Raw genomic sequence first — 22,218 nt, forward strand, 5'->3', positions numbered from 1 at the left:
TGACCATGACATAATTCCGGAACAACAGCTCTACTTGGAAAATAAAGAGTGGTTTTGTTCCCATCGCGATTTCACTGTCTTATTACTGTGTACTCTTTCCTATTTCTTATTTTCAAGGGACTGCAGAGTGACAGGCCACTATCAGAGTTAGTGCATTAAAATGAGATATTTTTCACCTGCTTCACATAATGAAATGATTTTGCCTTTGATATAAAGAGGAAGTCTCTCAGCTGGAAGGCAGTGGGACCTTGGGTTTTACCTCATGGAATTAGTGCTCTGAACAAAAGCCCAGCACTTTCTGAAAACATGAAAGAAATAAAGTTTCTAAACTGTGAGATTCTTTCTGCTTCTGCTTTTACAAAATGGAATACAGCAATTTCAAATATAGACCTAATACCATATCCTCTTACAGCAAATAAATTAACAAAAAGCATGTCTTTAATAAGCCGACTGACAATGAATAATGCATCTATGCTGAATCTATCATGTACATACATTTGTACTGCAGCAACAGCTTCAACTTACTCTTTACTTCTCAATACAATGGAGAGTGGATGTGACGGAACATGGTGTACCATAGTTTAACATTATTTTTTCACTAATTAAAAGAAAAAGAAAAAATACATTCAAATCAAGAAAATCTTTACATAACCTCAGCACAAAGCCATACAGAGTTGGTCAAGGTGCACGGTGGCTACACAAAAGCACAGGAGATTGACACTGGTGTGCATCCCGCATGTTGGTGAGTGAATGCTGATAAAACACTTGTGTATGACCATTAGCACAAACAACTGTTTGTTCATTTGCCTCTCAAAGAAACAAATAAACTGAAACCTCGACTTCTGTGTTCCAATACCGACCCAAAGAGCACGTTAGAACTAAAGTGACAAATTATATACCGTACCCCCCTTCCACACCGCAAGTGGGGCTGACACTGATCCGGGAGCACATGTTTTTCCAAATCTTAATTCACTTCTATTCATTTTCTGCTCCCTCTGTCCTATTCTTTCCTTCCTTGCTTATCTGGCACATGAAGAATTTGCTGGTATTTAACCATGTCTTAAGGCCTGCTGCCTTGTCCCTAACATTCATCAACAACGTCCTTCCCTCTGCCTTCCTGTTTTGTGATTTTTCCTGAGATCCAGATCACAAATCACAGCGAGGAGCTATTCATCACCAGAGAACCGAGCCCTGCCAATACACCAACCACACCAGAGTAGGAAAGAAACGGAAGGAAGCGTAGTCAGAGGAAGAGTAATTAGGATTACATATGGAATGGAAATCATTCAATCCAGTATTCTCACTTGAGAGCAAGATATTCCAAACTGGCAATCATCACAAATTACAACAACTGTCAGATTTTCTCTATCATGCGCTCTGAATATGCAAACTCTTGGCGATGAGCTTGGTTTGAATAATGCAGAGTTGATGGCTCTGCACAGCCAGTTGCATTGGGCAACAAACCCTTGAAAACCAGGAGTGGCTCCAAAAAATTTTATGACAGTATGACACCACTGTTTATGATATAGAGTATGATGCATCCCAAAGGGACAAGTCCCATTCTATTACTAACCGAGTCACAGAGGTGAACCATTTCATTGATGATTAACTTGATTTTCCTGTTATACATAGCACGTAAAGCTTTATCAGCTGTGTCTGGTTTATGTAAAAAAAAAAAAAAAAAATACTCTCACTGCTATGTGATGTTGTAATTTACGGAAACTTGCTTTAAACCTGTTTAGAGGTTTAACATTTTTTATACTCACATAAAACACAAACATTTGCAATTTTGCAACTCAAAAATAAGATGAATAAAAAGCTAGAGTTCCTTTATGCCCACATGTTCTACAACTGTTAGAAACTCAACCCATAGGCAACCTGTGAACTATAAATTAATTCTATAATAGATCCTCCAAATTAGAGGCTCATCCTCATTTGCAGTATGTTCCATTGCTGTCTGCTGTATTAGGTAACATCCCAAGGACCCAGTTTTTCCCAGCTTGTGAATATCAAAGCTTAATTTTGTTTAGTAATTTCAAAAAAAAGTACAGTGTGGGTGTGTACCTTACCATGAGGGAAGGTGACCTGGAATGGCTTGGTGGTGTTTCTGAGGTTCCACAGTGTCAGGCTGCCGTCTGAGTGACTGCACATGAACTGCTTCCCTTCATGATGCCAGCTGACCGAGTGGATGGCCTGTGCCAATGACAGACAGGGACTGGATATTTACCAAGCATGTCATACATGAAGTTGTGTCAGAATCCTTCTTTATTTGGATTATGAGACAAAGGGAGGACTTATTTTTAATACAAAGGATGGTTTGTAATTGATGCTTCTATCTAAATCCAGTGTGTGATTAAAGGGGCACAAGCCCATTTTTACTGCATGTAGCACAAAATGACAATGTATCTATGGGGCATTGACAGGAATGTTGATTTATATCCATACCTCTATGGTAGCTTTTTTAGCTTTCAAAACTGACTTTGACTCCTGTGCTGCTTAGTGATGTTTGACCTGTGACGCCTTAGCTATGCAGGTGAAGAAGTGTCACGTTCAAGCCAAAACAACACATGAAAAAAGCAGTAATGATGGTTTAGAGCACAAGTTTGCCTTCTTTTGTTGTCTTGCATTCACTGCATTTCTATTATTGTCTTTTAAGCCCTCAATCTACCCTCTACATGATCTGTCAGGCTGGTGTCCACTGGTTTAATTATTTAAACGTGCCTACTTGATAATCCACCTTTTTGTCATTTCAATGTTGTTTCAATGCCTTTTCACACTGAAACCCAACCATGTCATTACCATGTTCTCAAGAGGGATGATTCAGGTCACATTTGGAGAGGTCACTGGGGGATATGTCATAGAAAACTAGACACAACTGAGATGATTTTCACTTTCACTGCAGCGCACTACAGGAGTGGAAACCACATGTGGTTTAGCATTCCAAGATGGAGTTCCAACAGTGCAATATAAACACATAGCTTCTATTTCTGCCAGACTTCATGTCTGTTGCTCTGCATTAGGAACCCAGTTGACCATAAAAATATTTTGAATATTCCTCATCCAGCTGATAACGCTAGATTATTTTACTTTTCTCTACCATATTTAAATTAGCAGAAAATGTACAAACGCTTGAATGAATGAATGAATGTATTTGATAATTAGAAAACACATATAACAGTGTACTGCAGTACTTACATACATCAAAAATCACAGAGAATGAAAACACAATAAAGCCTGAAGGCTTATTTCCATTGTGGTCTTTGGCCAAAGTTATCCTTATCACTATAATAGTGTAATTTTTGCCCTTTTAACATACCTTGTACCTTGACGATTTACAATCTGCATTTTAAACTCAAAAATAATACCTCAAACGATATTTGGCCTTAAACATATCTTTTGAGGTATGGCCTTACATATCTCCTAAATTAACCTTTCCTCATTTGCACATTCAATGTGAGCCAGCTTGTAGTATTTGGCAAATGGGGTGCAGGCTTGGTCACGTTTTCTTGAGAAAGCAGGAGTTTTATTTCCTAAACTAGGTTAAAGGTCAGCAGGAATTTCCATTGGAGCTTTCCTCTAATTAGTTAGAGTAGAATAGTAATTCAAATGGGACTATTGTGTTCATTAAAGTACATGGAACATTCACGTAGGTTTTAAAAGGCAATCGGTTGCTTCAAGCCTCCATAACCAAGTTACAACCGTTTCTACTTACAGTGAGTTTCCTTCACATACTGTATAGGTGTGAATTTGATAAACTGGTTTGGAAGAAAATAAAAGGTGTACAACATAACAGATGCAAAATAGAAAAGGCAAATAAAGTAAAATATGTAATGTACAATGTAATTCATGATTTAGCAACAAGAGTACAGATATAAAGCTTTCAGTTACACCAGTAATAGTAGCTGTAATTCAGTACGTCCATCCCTGTCTTTGTGAAATGAAAGTGGTGGTGTTTTTTTTGTACTCAGCTGAAAAGGTGTGAGACAGAAATGCCATGCTATGCTGGAGGTGATGCACATGAGACCACCTTAATGAACGAGAGCTGGATTTCACTCTTCACAGGAGATGGGACACTAGATGAGAGATGGCAGCGGATGCAAAGGATCACTGCTAAGAGGTGAATATGTCCAAGGGGCAAATTGGGTTTGAGGCCACAGAGGTTAACAAAAAATAGATTAAATAAGATTGAGTGTTTGTACATGTGCCTATATGTGTGTGCATGTAATGGAAAATTCTACTCAAAATGTTGGCCAAAAATGTATGTAACTGATTAGGAAAAGTGATGGGAGAAAGATGAAAAGATGAGATGGAGGTTCTTAGGGCCCCAAAATGTATTCATGTAAGAGCACCTTTCTCCTTTCCTATTTAAACTGATCTATCCTTCTATCTGCACTGGATCTCAGTTCTCCTGTGTTGACTGAATGCCTGAATTAGAGTGTATAACATTTGCATAGGAGCTAATACATTTCTAAAGTTTAACAAAATCTCACTGTCATAGTTTCCTGGAAATGGCAAAGAAAGACACTAAACAACTCTTTCTATAAACTGATCAGCCACAACATTAAAACCAGATGCCCGTATTAATGTTGTGGCTGTTCAATGTATTTCCACAGGACTCTGGTGTCATAGGAGGATTGTAAACTACTACTCACATCAACTGTGCACCCCCACTCTGTGTGAACATGACTCATTTTTGTTGCAATTTCTTGTTCTCCACTTCTCGAAATTTTGCCACACTATTATATTTCCTACTTCTTGCTGCTATGACAAGGCATCCCCACAGAGAACACTGGAAAAAAGTGAAAATTACAATTCAAGAAACCCTGAAAGCTTCTGAAAGTGCCCACTTTGATGTCAGAGTGACATGATGCCAATAAAGAGGAGACCTTTTTTAGAATAAAAACTATTTTGCTTCAGTTGTTGAGTTTCTGGATACAGGAGCGTATAGTGGAGCTCACCTCATCGTAGTAGATTCTGAAGTCGGCCTTCTTGCCCCGGAGGTCCCACTGTACGATTGTCCCGCTCTCAAACCCTATAAGCAGCTGTAGAGGGGAGTGAGGGGGAAAGGAAAACAAAGAAGTGATGAAATATGTATGAGCAGAGCATGCACCAACAGTATTAGTGTTATTTATGTAATTGCACTCTTTGCTGTAATGTGTGGGAGTCATTTTGCCTCTTCACCCCCCCCCAAAAAAAAGAAAAACCTCTTTTAAGCCTTTAGTTGTCTTATTCAGACAAAGTTGCTTCTGATGACAAGGTTTCTCAGCTACCCTGCTTGTGAGCTTTAGGTTTAGGCGGGATTGAGAGGTATGACTTCGAATGTGTATTACTGAGTATATGGAGAATTTATTTCACCACCTGCAGTGGTCTGCTTTCTGCCCAGTTTGCAGAACGTGACATCACTTCAAGATGGGGTTTGTTTTTCTTACAGTCACATACATACAGACATAGACTGTAAATTGACACATTTAAAAATATATAGAATTAGTTATTTGTATGGTACACATGCACAGAAATACGCACAGATACACACAATCCTGTGCACAAGCCTTCTCTGCCATATTAGTCACACATTTATATATGACAAACCATGGGTGAAAACAGGCTCCCATAAACACAGAGCTTCCACATGCACTTCCAAAAATCCCTTACAAAAAAATAAAACAACCTCACAGACACACCCACACACTACAACACCATCACGCACACACACTCACAAACAATGTATCGGAGGAAAGAGCGAAGGCGACACAATCTGATCTCAGATCAGAGTAGAGAGATCAAGAATGTGTGACATCTTAAAACCAAAGATGAGAAGAAGAGAGCAGGTGAAGTGCAAAAGATAAACTGCTACTCTGCAGCCCTAAAGCTTTACATTAGTAACACAAACAGTTTCAAACGGGTAAGACGAATAAAGATGTCCTGTAAAAACAAGCATTAAGAATTAAAAATATTTGAATGGAGATCTGCTTTGACATGCAACAAATAAGCTGTGCCCTCTTATATGATATGATAAATGGCTAATCACATAGGAAAGGTGCAATTGAATCAAGATGCTTTTCTCACTGCACTGGCGGTGTTTTCACGCACTGAAATCTCACCACAGGAAAACCATTAGCATCGTTAATGCTAATATTAAAACAGCTGCATTCAATTACGGTGAGCCATTTCTAAGGTCCTGGTATTATGAATGCTGACTCACTCACATGACTTACTAGGGCAAATAAATGTACAGGAGCCATCATATATGTTATCAGTTAAACCAATGCTTTTTCTACAGCTGCTAGCGTCTGCTTGGAAAAAGTCTTTTAGGGGTTGCAGCTTACAATTATCATCACTATTTATTAATCTGCCAATTAGTTTCTTCGTTAACTGAATAATCATTTGGTGTATAAAACAAGAAAACAGTGAAAAATACCCATCACAAAGACCAAGATTGTGTCATCCAATTTCTCTTTTTGTCCACTGCACAGTCCACCAGTTAATCGACTTATCGGTTTAGCTCTAAGTCCATTAAGCTATTTTTGACAACTAGGATGCAGGAAAACTCAGCAGCACAATCATAAAAACACAGGTCTGATTTAACAGTGGTTTCTATAATTTTAAACCTGTTACACATCCAGCAGACATGGTGCAACATTATCATCCCAGTCATATTTCCGGCCACCTAAGTATTAATGTCTATTCTCTGCTGTCAGATTTACTTTCCTAGTCATAATTAGGAAGCTGTTACTGTAAGCTATTTATTTACCACAACTTGGAGAGGATATTAAGCACAAAATGCAAAGGCTTTGATAAATAAAAACATGTGTAGGATCCCCTGTCTACCCCAAGTCTTTTAGGTTAGTAACATTAATACCTGTTATTATTTTTTCAAATGCTACACACAGCACTTTGTCTTTTCTTGCAGTGTGTGACTACAGTGGGTGACAGCAGCTGTAAGCTTGTGTCTCATTTTTATGTCCTCACAGCTTGTCAAGTCTGGTTTGACCCAGAGGCAGCAAAATCCATTGGGAAAATCAATATGCTCTTCAATGACCTCTCTATTACAGCAACCTCAAGCCACTGCCACTTTTCCTACCAATTTGACTGCAGCATGACCCTGAAAAATTCAACCGTCCTACAAAGAAATTACCTGCCGGTCCCTCACACCTCTTTTCCTCTATGTGTATATGTGAAAGCCCAAGGGACAGAGAAAAAGAACACGAGAGAAATAATAAGAGGAATACTATAGAGGGAATGGTTTTCTGACAGTGAGCCAGAAATGAAAAGCTGAGAATGAGAGGTGAGCAATTAGGAAAAAAAATGGAGGAAAATATGGGAAAAGCAGATGGAGGTTGGAGGACAGATATGTAAGTCATGGAAAAAAAGGCAGAGATTTGACAGGATGCAAAGAAGTGGGAAAATGGAGAAACCCTATGTTGTAGACGTGGTAACATTAGAGTTGGTGCTTGAGGACAAGCAGGAGGTGTGTTGGTATGTCTCTTATCTGCCTACTCACCTTGCCTTCATCCTTTGGGCTGTCGCTCAAATGAACTACAGGTCCTGGATGAGTTTTAGTTGATCTGTGATGAGAGGGAAAGACAAGAGAGAGGTGAAAAAGACCCCTACACCTTGTTTAGAGAGGACACGGGAGTAATGACAAATGAGTCATATTACAGTTTTACTGTACCAATACAAGTCACATTTGGCTGTTCAGACCAAAAGAGTACTGTATACTAACATGCTGCTAAGTACCATGACATTTATAGGCACTGTATGGAGTAAAATACACTGACTGTATTCATATGGCTTTCAACAGGGAGCGACAACGACCAAATCTTACAGAATTTATCGTATTTTAAAGGTGTTTGTGTTCTAATTGTAATTTCCTCCAAACAATCCGCTACATTCATTCAATAACTGTTACACTAAATAAAACATTACTGCTCATTAATTCATCAACAACTATAACAGCAAAGACCCTGGCAGGTTGGCAGTTAAATATTTTGCCTCTTTGGTGATGCAAAAATTACAATCTGCAGTACAATTATTGTGTATTACTTTTAAATATCCGTGTGGGACATTAAAAAATACGGCAACACACAAAAACCCTTAAGAGCTACACACAGAACTCCACTTCAATGCACTCTTGAAATCAAGCAGTTCCCCAACTTTTTTTATATTCTGTAAAGTTGATCCTAATCCTTGCTTTTACTCAAGACCTAAACATCACCACCACGTCACGGTCACAAACTATTGTGTTACTGTTACATTGACCACACAAAGAGGAAAATATCAGTGGTGGGAAGTAACTAAATACATTTACTCAAGTACTTTACTCAAGCACAGTTTTGAGGTACTTTTTACTTCACCCTATTTATTTGATAACTTCAGTTACTAGGCAGATTCAGATTAGTAACACAAAATATAATCAACAAAAACAAAGATGTATATTGGGTGACCCCGCTGACCCCAGATTATAGAGTTTTTTTTTAAATGAGCTCCACCTTTACCAGCTGCTTCATTAAAGAGATGTACATCAATAATGCATCAGTTATTATAATCAATAATATAATATAGATTATTCTGAAAAGGGCCATTTTGCATACTCAGTGTTTCGATTTTTGGTACTTTGATTTTGATAATATTTCTGTACTTTTACTTTAAATTTTGAATGCTAACAGAATTTTTCTATACTGTGGTATTGCTATTTTTAATTACATAAATCTGAGTACTTCTTCCACCACAAGAAAATATAGCAAGCAGCTGGATTTACCTCCAAAATAGACTCAGAAGATGTATATTTTGCCAAACTGAATTCAGAGAGCCACGTCATCTATTGGGATTATGACAAATGACAAACATAAAAGGGAAGGGATGTCATAGTTTAGATAATCAAATGTTCTTCCAAACAAAACTTGCAGCAGAAAAAAAAAAATCCTTTTTCAAAGTGCCACTTGGTCACCAGCCAACTTCACTGTAGCAGCCACAGTCATGACATTTTAGCATAATGGCTGAAATGTGAGCTGATCCGGGAAGCTGAGGTAAAGTGTGACTGACACGTTCAGATGGGGCCACTTCGTTATGCGTACTGGCGGAGGCCGATAAAAACATAAAACCACTGCAAGCTCTAAATACATTTCTATTCAGCTGTCTAAGCAGTAATAAGCCAAGGTATCAACAACCATCCACAACACACAACACCTGTCCAATCACTGAAGTGCCACAATGGGTGAATACCTAAAGCAAATCTGGCTACACCAGCCATGCAGAACAAATAATACACTAAGCCTACGTACACTTTTCTGAGGTCGTTGCACAAACCCATACCACACAAGCACACACATACACACGCACAGACTACCTGTGCCACTGATGACACTAAGTTCTTTTGGAGTTTATTAGAATAAAAAGGAGAGAAAATGGAAAGAAAATGTTTGCAGCCGTCATTGGGTCTTGGAGACAGCGGACCGCGAATAAGGGCGAAGGCCTGCTATCGCATGCGGAAGGTCGTTTTCTTTGGCTGAAGAAACTCATCACACTGTGGAGACAAACCATTTAACTGAGGCGAGTTACTGATTGACTTAGTGACTCCTAATAAAGTTTGTGTTACAGCTAACAAGGCCAGTCTGAGAAGCACAGAAATTGAATCAGAACGCTTTAAGAAAAAGAAAAGTTGTGAGGCTATACATGTATTGCTGAATTGTCTGTAACATAATTCATACATTACTGATTCTGCCATAAAGAATTACTTGTCATTTACATTAAACTGATTGTATTACTATTCCCTATATGAGGTTACTGCACTATAACACTTTAATTTGAATGTTTTATGCTTTATGATAATGCTTTAGAATATGATTATACTTTAGACGTGTATATTACTTTAAAAACACATTCATCACTTTAATGTTGCTTTCCTGAGAATACAAAACTTAAGCACAATGAATGTGCTATTAGGACTTTCCAGAACTCTTCTTTTACCCGTGTCTTATGTCTAGAGACATTTCATTAAATTAAAGAATCCCGTTACTGCACAAATTATCCCACCTGATCTAATTACTGTCTTTGTGGTCGTTCGTCTCCAAGTCTCGTATGCCAGAAAAGCCGAAATAAAAATGGTAGCTGTTGAAATGTGAGGTTTTAGGGCAGCAAGCTTAATATGATGATTCTGTTCCTCTTCAGAGCCTAATGGCATTTTTAAACAAACAGATGAGCAAATGAGTACGTCTAAAAGCTTCACCAAAAGTACTAGTGTCCCTGTGCTTGATAAACAACAATGTTACCAAACCAAAGACAAAGCCAAAAACCATCAACTGTTCAACAAGCCTACCCCGCTTGTAGCAAGTCAGTTGCGGAGATATGAAGGACATGAAATGTTTGAATTTTATAGTGAGTCTTCATTGTACTATAATCATACAGTATACCGTAGCATCACATTTGAAAGGTACGCTGTGGTTATATATCCATTCACTTTCGTTTTTTGATACACAACATTTGCTCCCAAGTTTTTGTGAACGTTGGGAAGCAAACTGCCTTTTTGCTTTGACCTATCTCTTTTGGCTGTACAATCTGTCATCGCTGGAGAATCAACTGTAAAATAGCTGGAAACGGAGTCAACTCTAGTGTTGATAATCTGTTGATTCTAATTTTTGGATCTGAGGCATGAAGTGACTTCAGTGTAGGGCTTGAATGTGCACTAAATTGCATCAGCAGCATCTTTGGGTTCCTGTTGTTTTTCCTTGAATTTTTAGCCTCTGTTGACCTGGCTTCTGTAGGTTTTAGTTTATCTAAGAGCTCAGAAAATGTGGAGGGTTAGACATTCAGGGTAAGAGATGCACAGAGGCGGAGAAAGAAAAAAGACATATGAGTAACATAGCTGGGAGATGAAAGATTCATTGTTGTATAGATTTAACAAATGTTCTACATGGGACACAGTTCAGCCAACATCCATTCGGCCCATAGTCTAACCACAATCTTTTTCACCGAGTGTAAACAAGGCAAAGAAATTTCATCAAACAAGCATCCTATATTTTTCCTTTCTGTATTTTTCTTCAGGATTTCATGTTATGAGTTGTTCTTTTATGTTTAATTTGGTGCGCCAGTTGACAATATAACACTACAGAGCTTAGGATGTGTTTCCCCTCCTTCCTTTTTTATCCTTCAACCTGTAAGAGAGGAATTTCATTGCCCCCTTTACCAGAATAAGTCACTTTATTTAGAGGATTAGCTGTGCATTAGGTTTGAGAGACACTGTTTCTGAAGAGACAGAGAGAAAAAAAATTAAATAAGATTGTGTGTCTCTCAGCTTTGTCAGGTTTTTCTGTTCTACTAGAGACCCTAAGAGTAGGGGCAAATTAATTGCTGTTACATCTCGACATTGTATTTCCTATAACAAAAGAATCATATGGTCCACATCAGTTAAAATGAATATATTTGGTCTAATATCCACCAAGTATGGCAGGGGAGTAAATAATGTTGCAGAGTTGTGTGAAACAGAGTAATGTAGCATTAGAGGGTTGACATTATTTTCACTATCTCCCTGTGTCAAGCAGGCTACATTGCATTACTTCACTGTTCAAATGAGTTTAGAAACACTGCAAACTTTTCTTCACGGGGTTTTCTTCAACCTGAGGCCATGACACTGAGACAGGCTACCCGCGGCGCTCATGACTTTGTCTCCATAGTAACTTCAGCTTAGAGACAGTGCCCTTACTGATCCTTGAATCTTGTAACAGCAGGTGATTTTCACCCTTCCACATCGCTCAGGCCCTGGAACTTAAATGGTATAGGTTGGTGAATATGTGGCTGTCTGTCATATGGTGGGTTAAATATACAAAAACTAAACAAGTCTTGTCTCATATCATTGCTGAGGTTTTCCACATTTAATCAAGACAATGATCTTTCCCCCGAGCGGATATTGTGGGAAAACAAATGGAATATGGTGACAGTGAACATTTTGCAGAACATGAAAATGTTTGCTGATTATAAAACACCAGCAAAACATAAATCCAGGCAGCCTTACGATTCTTTCCAAACGTATTTGCAAATTTATAGTGTTATTTAGGAGACAGGGTTGCTGTTGCCATGTATTTCTATTGTCTCATAATTCGGTATATTGTATTTGCATTTTAAGACAACTTATTCATTTCATACAAAAAAACATGTCGGACCAGGAGGCTGGTGAAAGCTTGTTCTTTTATAATCTAAATAGCAGAAAAAGCTAAACATGCCAATGTTGATTATGGTTTATGCCAGGCGTAAACATAATTCTGTTCATCAGGAGGATCTGTGAACTGCAGCAGAGTGCGCACTGGGCTGCTGTTTTTCCCCATTTCCCCTTGCATCTCATTTTGGAATTAATCTCCTGAAGATGAAATTGTGCATTAAATATGTTGCAAACCCATTTGAATTTCAATGAGAGCCCGGCCCTCCTGTTTGGAACAGTGGCCCCAGTTGAATTGTTGCTATAACAGATTCTTTTCAAGAGGGCATACTTTGGTTGTGAACGGTTGTCACACAAACACTGTGATGACACATATGCACACACATGTGTAAACACACACACCAGATATGACTCACTCTCTGCCATTTGCACACAGTGGAAAGAGTGGATGAGTTCTCCCTTGCTCACTCAACGTTCCACTGCAGGAAAAACAGAACGTCCCTCCTCATCCCTATTCATGTTTGGTGGAAAACCTCCCCAGCCAAACTATGAAACTCCCCAGTTGCTCTGTGTGTTGATGAGAGAAGATGCACTCTCTGCTAGTTCAACTTCTCATGAACTCCACTTCAGAAAGGTACAGAGTGCTGACAGTCAGAAAATAGAGCCCATGTTATACGTTATTATGTATGCTCAAACAGAACATACTATGGAGTGTACAAAAACCCACTGTTCTAATGGTTGTGTGCTCTCCAAACTTTTGCACTTCTGCTATTGTGTGCATGCCATCTTTGTCTGATATGTGATTATACAGAATCCAAAAGGTATTTAGTTTTCTGAATGCATGCCTGTTTAGTCACTTTTGTTCATATGTATGGCTAATATGAACACAACCCTACAAATAGTTGATTGGTCATTTGAGGCACCTGGCAATGCTGGCTCCTTATTTAAGTATTCGTCAGCCAGTTTGGTGGTTAGTCTACTGTCCCTTTGAAGACCAGATGATATTAACTACAAAAATGTCAGTAAAGGAAATGAGGGAATAGTAAATGAGTGTCATGGACACTAATTTTTGGTCCATAATGGGAAGTGGGAGAACTTAACCCACTAAATATTTGGCCTTTGGTGTCTGATATAGTGCCTCTGCTCTTTTCCCAATACATTTAATGCTTTATTTCATATATGTGGGGACTGTGGGAAACCCTTTAACCATATTGTAAGTTATGTGTGATGTGTTTTTAGGAAGTACAAAAACTAACACATCACAAAAAATTTCTTTCAAACACTTGTAGACTTTTTAAGAAACTTCAGACGTTGTGATATGTGATGAAGAGTAAAATGGTAAGTCCACTCTGCGGTGCAGAATCAACAAAGCAAATATCCAGTTAAAATCCCAACCACTGTCTCAGCTTCCGAGACTTGAGCAATGATTGGCAAACAGCCCTCCCACACATACACATCAGTGTTGTGACTGCTCACTATAGTTTTGGCTGTCACAAGGCACCAAGATGGCTTGGTATGAGAATGACTTGTGACTGACACTGCAGCAGGGGACTTGTCAGGGTAACACCACAAGCACAGCACGTAGGTGGGTGAAACCAAGAGAAACAAACTGGCATAAAATACAACTGAGCACCATTTGTATACTTAATAATGCTTTTATCTGCAGCATAATCCAGCTACACAGTCAATATGTTTTTTTATTTTTTTGATACATATTATGTAAAATATCAAATACATCTTATTAATAACCACAGTTTAGCCTTAGTTTCCTGAGAAATGTCCACATGCCGGAGTAGTTCATGGCTGTATATGCTATATCAATCTAACACGTAAAAACATGGTCAGTTTGTTTACATAAATATGGCTGAATAGTAGCATATGAATGCACATGAGAAATGTACCGACTTTAATGTTACTAGCACAAACTGATTCAAGGCCGACATTTAACTGTGTACTTCTGCACTGCAAAACAACCATTCACATATTCAATAATGATGAAATCCATGATGAAATCCATGTGGTGTTCACTTCTCTCCATACAAAAACCTGTTGTTGCCCCCCCCCCACACACACACACCCACACCCCCCAAAAAAAAGGAAAAAAAGAAAAAAAAAAACAGACTTTCAGTGTCTGTAATTAAACATTTCTCAACCATTTACATCTTAGATTTGAACCAGGGGAAACAGTAATAATCTATGACATTTTATGGGGCTGTATACTGCAAGACTACCAACACAATTACCATTTATTTACTTACAAATTCACAACTGAGTTTAGCTTTCAAAGATGTTCTCCCAAATCTAATTTTTTGAGATAAATGCATTAAGAGTCAGTACAAGACCTAGTAAATTGCCACACAGTATTTCACAACTAGTGCATTAGTTAACCCAGTTCCATCCACACCACCACCACCATCATGGTCAGAAATCATCACTGTCATCACAATAACTTTTAAAATCGTGTCATCTCCAGTATTTGGAGCATTAGCTACTCACAGTTCTATGGCCTTGTTCCACATGATGACATATCCAGACAAAATGAAGGACTCGATGTTGACGATGTGTGTGTTTCCGCGCTCCGTCCCCACATACAGCCATTTACTCTGAAAGGGAAGGTGGCAAAACGTGATCCTGGAGAACAAGAAACAAAGGAGGAAAGAGACTGACTGTTAGAATATAAACATTCATAAAGGGGTCTCTCCTTCAGTTTGTTTCAAGGATTGTGCTATTAGTGCACGTGATAGCACAGTTTATGCAGTATGGTTGAACAGTGTATCCTCGAACTTCTGCACATATGCAGATTGATCTACACCTTCTGCAGTTGATCTCTCGGAATATTATGTGCAATTCTGATTTTCAGAAAAGCTATGTACAAGTAAATTTTCCAATATTATCATGATTGTGATTAGGATAATTAAGTGTAGGTTTATTATTAATAATAAATATTAATTACTTATTTGTGTGCAATATGATCCAGTTAATTAAAAAATATCAATCAACTATTTTAATTTTAAAATAGAGTGATTCCTCCTAAAAGACAGCTCTTTTGGTGAATCTATTGCTGGGCACAACACAAACCAAGTGATCAAACAAACATGCCTTGGAGGCAGTTATTCAATTAAAAAATTGTTGAACAACAGACAAGGTGATTAAAACTGCATTTTAGAGTTTTTGTCGAGTGCTTAGCAAGGATGTTAACATTTCCAACCTTCAGTATGTTCTTTACATGGCACTCAAAAGACTGTGCCTATCATGTCACTATCAGAACCATAATCCGAAAACAGTGCTCAATGGTAATAACTGACCTTCTTCATAGAAGTCATGCCCTGACTCATTCATGGATATCCAAGGAAAATGGCCTGACTCAGTCTGAATCAAGGTTTAATTTGGCACTCCGCAGGAAGGTGAAAATCTATTTCCCCTTCACACTGCAGTACCTTATGTGTAGGTATTATCGCCTACATTCGCTCTTTCTGCCCTTTATGTTGCCACTCCTGCTTCTCTCTTGTCAGAGAACTTTTGCACTCAGCCTGTAAACTCACTCCAAGCCTGTATAAATAGTTATTCTAAGAGCCCTTCAAAACAACTGCCAGAAGTAGAAGCCTGAACCTTTTCTGTGTCCTGTTACGTTTCACAGTACCCTGTAGACATACAGTATGCACCACAGGCTAAACTGGGCCACCATTTCTTATATAATCACTACTCCTCTGTCTTCAAAGCCTTTAATAGCATAAAATCTTAATTAGTAAATGCAGAATATTTCTCCACACAGTCTCCATTTTGCATACAGTATAAACTCTCAGACTGACCAAGACTGGATATCAATCCAGGTAAGACAAGGTACTACTGTAGCCCACTATGACCATAGTTGAGTGACTGCATGTCTGTTCTAGCATTGCATTAAAAAAAAACAGGCCATGTTTACAACATTGAAATTCATTTAACACCCACAAACTATTCATGATAGTTTTTCCTATGACTTCTCAAAAAACCTTTAATTTGTCATGTTTTTCCTAAATCTTTCCAGGCCTGGGAAACACCTCTTTCCATTATGTTTCCATGTTTTCCATGACTCTGTCTTGCTATTGGCTGTTTTGCATATTATTAAATACAAAATAATTATGATATGATGCAAAGCTGCTTAAACTATTATTGCTCTGTGATCTGTTAGCATTCATCATCTTTGTAAGCACCTCAACCAGGGAATAAAGATGTGCACACACTAAGTAACTCCTGTCCATGCCGATTACCGTGTAAAGATGGGGGGATCATTGGGCTCCAGCCCCAAAGCCACCGAACCAGCAAGAGACAGGATTATTAGATAGAAGACAAATGAGATGGCAGACAATTCAATAAGGATTTTAGGGGCTTGGGGAGATGACAATATTCAAACTGGCAGGGGGGGCAGAAGTGCTATGCGAGCAATAGAGGCTTATACAGTCTTCTGTCATTGCAACATACATTTATCTATAACACACCAAATTCACATATTTCTTGCTCTGTGATCAGCCTTTCTGGATTATTAGATCTAATTCTTTAACATAAAAGGCAACAGATGAGGTACAATCTAAACCTCTTTACAAGCTTGGTCGAAATTGCCATATTCCAAAAAACATATCTGCTGTAACCCAGTGAGTTGTCATATTTTCCCTGTAAAAAAAAAGTTTTAAAATGAGGAATATATATGTGTATATATATATATATATATATATATATATCCCTTTTAACACTAATTACCTCCTTTATGAGCGGACCATTTACATAAAATGTCACAATAAAAGACAAGCTTTTAAATAAAAAAGAATCTTAGGAAGAAAAAATTAAAGGACAGAGAAGGAGGTAAGTAGAGATTTATATAGATCTAGAGGGCAAAATAGGGAAAGTAAAATCCATGGTTTGACTCCAGACAGTCGGTCCAGGCACTATCGTTGAGCCTTATAATTGTCAATCAAACAGGACAGGAGGAGACGTGGGTTAAGCCTCCATCTTACCGGCCACTGCCAAACAAGTTGAGGAGCAAATACCCTTAATGAAGTAAACAGATGTAGAGATTAATTGAATTGGTGATATCATCTAGGGAACTGGCGACCTTGCCATCTGCTCTGCATGAGAAGTGCCGCAGCTACTTAAGGCATTCTACGTCTAACTAGATCAGAATAGTCATGTTGCATAAATCAAAACCACAGATCCTTACATTAGCTCTTATGACTCTTTTTATTGTGCTAAAAACTACAATAAGTGTCCAATGTTTCATGTATTGTAATGTGCATTTTGTTTGGACTGAAAATCTTCAAATTACTTTGACATGACAGACGAGGAGAGGTGGCGGGTACGACATGCTGACTAACAGTTATCAAAAAACAGTTCTCACCACCATTTCCAGTAATTCATACGTTACTCTTGAGGAATTCTGAGGAGGTGTTCGGGTGCTAATTGTCAGAGGTTCAGGCTAGAGACACAGAGCTAAATGGAAAGTCACTCCCCAGCCTCTGACGGATGACTCATGATGCTCTTTTTCTCCATTTATCTTAGAGCATGATTCACTGCTCTGCAACTGAGAGTGAGTGGTTCTGACTCCTACCGCATCGCAATACAAGACAGGTAGAGAGCTCCTGAACGCAGATTTATAACACTTCTGAAGCAAAACATTATTCCTAACCTTCACCTCTGTGTTTGTGTGGGCATTCTGTGTGCATCACACAGTGATAGGTACAGCGGCGGGGCTATGAAGCTAAAGTATAAAATCTTAAATGGACAGTTTTAAAAAAACAAAAAAACTGATAGACTGTTAAAGTTTGTGAGGGTATGTTGTTAAGGTGTGTAAATGATTATACCAGGTTCAGTTCTAATTTGTAAAAAAAAGACTTAAGGTGCATTCAGTGAGCTGTAACCGCTGCGGCTACCAGCTACATCCAGCAAAACATCCACAAAACTCTGCAAGCAATCCCCCAATCTAGACTTAAATCTAAAGGAGATCATGCATTTCCTTTTAAGGCTTCCAAACTCTGAAAAAGTCTTCCTACTGAAATTCATTTTGCAGTATTTTTGAATGTTTTGCACCAAAATTTTGCCCTTTCCCATACACTTCATAACAGTGGACAAAAGAAACTGTATAGGAGATTAGTTCTAACTATTAACTAACAACAGAGTAAAATACTATTGACTTAAAATTATAGCTAGTTTTACAAAGAAAAGCTGTACTGAAACTCTTATCCATTGAGGTTACGAAAATTCAGACATGCTGGCAGAAGTCAAGTGACACGACCTTCATTCCCTAATGGAAGTATATTTGTAAAGGTTTATTCACAACAAAACACAAAAGACAGGACAATACGAAAATTGTGATTGCAGTGATTTCCAATCTAAATTTTATAAACGTGCATTTCTGCACCATTAAATTGTCTTTCTGTGCCCTGTTACTTTAACTTCTTGGAGATGATTGGGACAATACAAAGTACAAAGTCTAGTCCCAATCATTTCAACTGTCTTGGTGTTTTAGCTTGCTTTTTTATTTATATGTTTTTATTTATTATTCTGTATAGCATTACCACCTTTTCTAGTTTCAAAATGAAAAAAAAGAAAAAAGGCCTGAAACAAATGTTTGGGCACCCTACATGGACAGTACTTAGGACAGTACAAGTACAAGGGGATACTTGCCCTTTGGCAAGTATCAGAGCTTCTTTCCAAAATGCATCAGGCTTGGTTACATGTTCCTTTATAAACCTCCATTGCTGAATTTAGTGTTAAGGAAAGGTTTTCTTCTGATGACTCTTCCATTATGGTCATATTTGTGCAGGTGTCCCTGCAAAGTAGAACAGTGGACCACCACTCCAGAGTCTGCTAAACCTTCCTGAAGGTCTTTTGCAGTCAAATGGAGTTTTAACTTGACTTTCTGGTGTTGACTGTTCCTGTTCACTGCCATTTCTTAATAACATTACAAACTGAGGATGCGGCTACCTGAAAACACTTTGCTGTCTTCTTATACCCTTCTCCTGCTTTGTGGGCATCAATTATTTTAATTCACAGAGTTCTGGGCAGCTGCTTAGAGGAGCCAGTGGCTGTTGATTGTTGGGCTAAGGATTGAGGAGTCAGAGTTTTTTTAAACCTCTGAAATTTGCATCAACATGATGACTGTGAACAAGGCACAGCAATAATCTATTCAATTAACTATTTACAGTATCAGAAATTTTGATCAGGAGTGCCCAAAGTTTTTTCATGTCATTGTATATACAACAGCAGCAGCTGTCCTCTCTCTCCGCCTGTTTATACTGGAAACAATAAAGTCAGCAGGTGCAACTGCTAGCTGTCTTAAAGTAACTTAAGGGTTTCTAAAACTATAAAATTCTTTGGTAAAAAAGTATAAATTTGAATGAATTGGATAAAATTCACACACAGTGCCAATGATTTGAACCCTGTCTCTGCTGTAGAGAGACACCAAGCTCTTTCCGTAACAACTTGTAGACAGTACATGAATTTAACAAACTCTTCCAGTCTATTATCCTTCAAGGCTCTGTTACATTATGAAAGTACCCCTGGTCGAGTTTTATGATGGGCTTTTTCATGTCAGGATTTAAATTCTTCTGTCTCGCAGAGGAAGCTCATTGATCTCTTGTGATGGAAAGTTTCAGTAGGCAGAAAACATGCCCTGTGAATCAGATGAAGTCCTTGACTTATAATAGCAAGCAGGGTGAGTTTGCTATGACTTGTACTCATCAAAAGTAACACTTGTAGTTACACTGTGACCCTGTGTCCTTATGAATAAAGAAAACTTTGTTGGAAAAATAAAATACAGCAATTTAGGCACTTTTTAAAACACAGTATATTCTATTACATTCAATGTTTTCATATTCATTAAATGTCCTTGCCCACGACAAAGGTTCCAACTTTTAGTTGGAATGTATCAAGTGTTTTTCTTGCACAAAGACAGAAAATATGAACAGAAACAGAAAATGAAAACAGATATTGTCTCAAACTGCATCAATCTTATCTGTTATATAAGTTCAGCTTGAATATGAAGCATTTAGTATAGAATAGGAAGAATAGGATAAGGATTGTGGGATTTATTAGCATGCATTTATTGAATTCATTAATTTTCGTATTGTCCTGTCTTTTGTGTTTTGTTGTGAATAAACCTTTTCAAATATACTTCCATTAGGGAATGAAGGTCATGTCACTTGACTTCTGCCAGCATGTCTGAATTTTCGTAACCGCAATGGATAAGAGTTTCAGTACAGCTTTTCTTTGTAAAACTAGCTATGATTTTAAGTCAATAGTATTTTACTCTGTTGTTAGTTAATAGTTAGAACTAATCTCCTATACAGTTTCTTTTGTCCACTGTTATGAAATGTATGGGAATGAGCAAAATTTTGGAGCAATGTCTCAGTATCTCTCAGATGAACTTTGAGACATAACAAGGCATGCAGTCAAGTGAAGGTTATGTATTGTACGCCTCATTTTTTGCATGCAGACAAAGCCTTCCTACAGGGATCTACTGGGGCTTGACAATATTGCATCAATGTGCACCAGTCACCAGCCAATCCTTGCCTGCATCGGCTAATCAAGGGTGAACTTGCCAAACACCAAGCCAACCAGCCCCATGTAAGGCTCTTGACATTGTATAATGTATGCATTTAAGTTCAGCCTGTAGTGGTCTCGAAAAAAAAAGTTAAAGTTTATTCTATTTTACACAGACTTGGAAAACTTCTACACTTACAACACCTGCCATGACACAGAAGAAACAAGAAGATCTCAGTTAATGCTGACCAGACTGAACTGGGTCCTCAATCCCTTCATCACACACCCACAGAAATGGTGGACTGTGCATGTGTATTTGGATAGTTAAACAACTGCAGTGGACACCCCTGGATTGAACAACTTGTTTCTGAAAATGATCCGGCACGGCACAGAGAATATTGTGCCCATTTGGGACAACCACAGGCGTTATTTTTATCAACTCAGTCCCCTCTGTGTATGGCCAGGCACATGTATGTTGTGTACACTTCCCCAGGCAGACAGAGGGGAAAAAGTTTCTTAAAGCAAGAATCAGCATCTAGCATTCATTGTTTGCCATTTAAGTTTAATGGTGGAGAGCAGAGACTGAGCTTTCACTGCTGGGAAAAAGCAAAGAGCCGAGCTCTCGTTTACAACCCCAACCCACAGACTGCTATTCTACAGAAGAGGAGATCACATCTGCTTTAAAGAAGAGGAAAGTAGAGGGTGCTGAGAGTTGATGAAGTTGGCCCAGTTAGACAAAATGTAATGATTCTTAAAATTTCAGAACAAGACACCAAATTAACAACAGAGAGGGAGAGAGTGCAATACCGAAATCCCCAACTTCACTCAACTTCAGTCACACTCACTGGGTCTGGCCTCCCACAGCTAGCCAGCCAAGATATCTGCAGTGGTCAAGTTTTTCACAGCCCATTGATCAATTCTGTCCCATTGCATCATATGTTGTTACACATGCGGCCTTAGCTGTCAGGGAAAAGCAACATAGCAGTGACGACCTGTCCTCTAACCTCCAGGACCCTCAAATGGTGTCAGATAGAGAAACAGAAACAGATATAGAGAGGGGAGTTCCAAGACAGCACTTCTCTGTGTCATTGCGGGAGGACCATTACACTCAGCTACATCTGCCAAACCCCAACAATAAAATGAACGGCATCTCAAACACAATTGCAGAAGTTGTTCATTTGACCAATAATAATAGAGATTGGATTCAACTCATCTACCATCACACCCAGGCCAACTGGGTTTCCATAACCAACATCTGGTTAGAATATTCCACCAGCTCTCTCTGCTGATGCCAGCTTGTAGCAACCATGTGAAAGCTGGCCTATGGGGCTCAGAGGTTTAGATGGTAACATGTCAAAAGAGATGGATTTGGCTACTGGGAAATCATCTCTCACAGCCTGTGGTGGTAGCGGGGGGTGTCTCACAAGTCAGATGGAGTCGCCAGTTGAGATGGAAGCGAGAGCTGGGATGTAGCGTGAGTAGGGGTCTTTCTGGAGCACAGAGGGCACTACCTAGTGGCATCACCGATTTCTGAAAGAGCTCACTAAGGAATTATT

The 22,218-nt window shown here is 38.6% G+C and overlaps 1 protein-coding gene across 2 annotated transcripts in view; it reads right to left on the minus strand.

Moving 5' to 3' along the window:
* Window positions 1–22,218, minus strand: part of stxbp5l (syntaxin binding protein 5-like) — a 129,841-nt gene that overhangs the window by 42,689 nt on the left and 64,934 nt on the right. For both annotated transcript variants that reach the window (XM_040148695.1, XM_040148694.1), the window contains exons 5-8: window positions 14,645–14,779; window positions 7,502–7,565; window positions 4,959–5,042; window positions 2,070–2,193 (exon numbers count right to left, since the gene is read on the minus strand). In XM_040148695.1, coding sequence (XP_040004629.1) covers window positions 2,070–2,193; window positions 4,959–5,042; window positions 7,502–7,565; window positions 14,645–14,779 — 407 coding nt within the window. The remainder of the gene's footprint in view (window positions 1–2,069; window positions 2,194–4,958; window positions 5,043–7,501; window positions 7,566–14,644; window positions 14,780–22,218) is intronic.

This window comes from Xiphias gladius, chromosome 16 (assembly GCF_016859285.1).
Source record: "Xiphias gladius isolate SHS-SW01 ecotype Sanya breed wild chromosome 16, ASM1685928v1, whole genome shotgun sequence".
Taxonomy (NCBI): Eukaryota; Metazoa; Chordata; class Actinopteri; order Istiophoriformes; family Xiphiidae; genus Xiphias; species Xiphias gladius.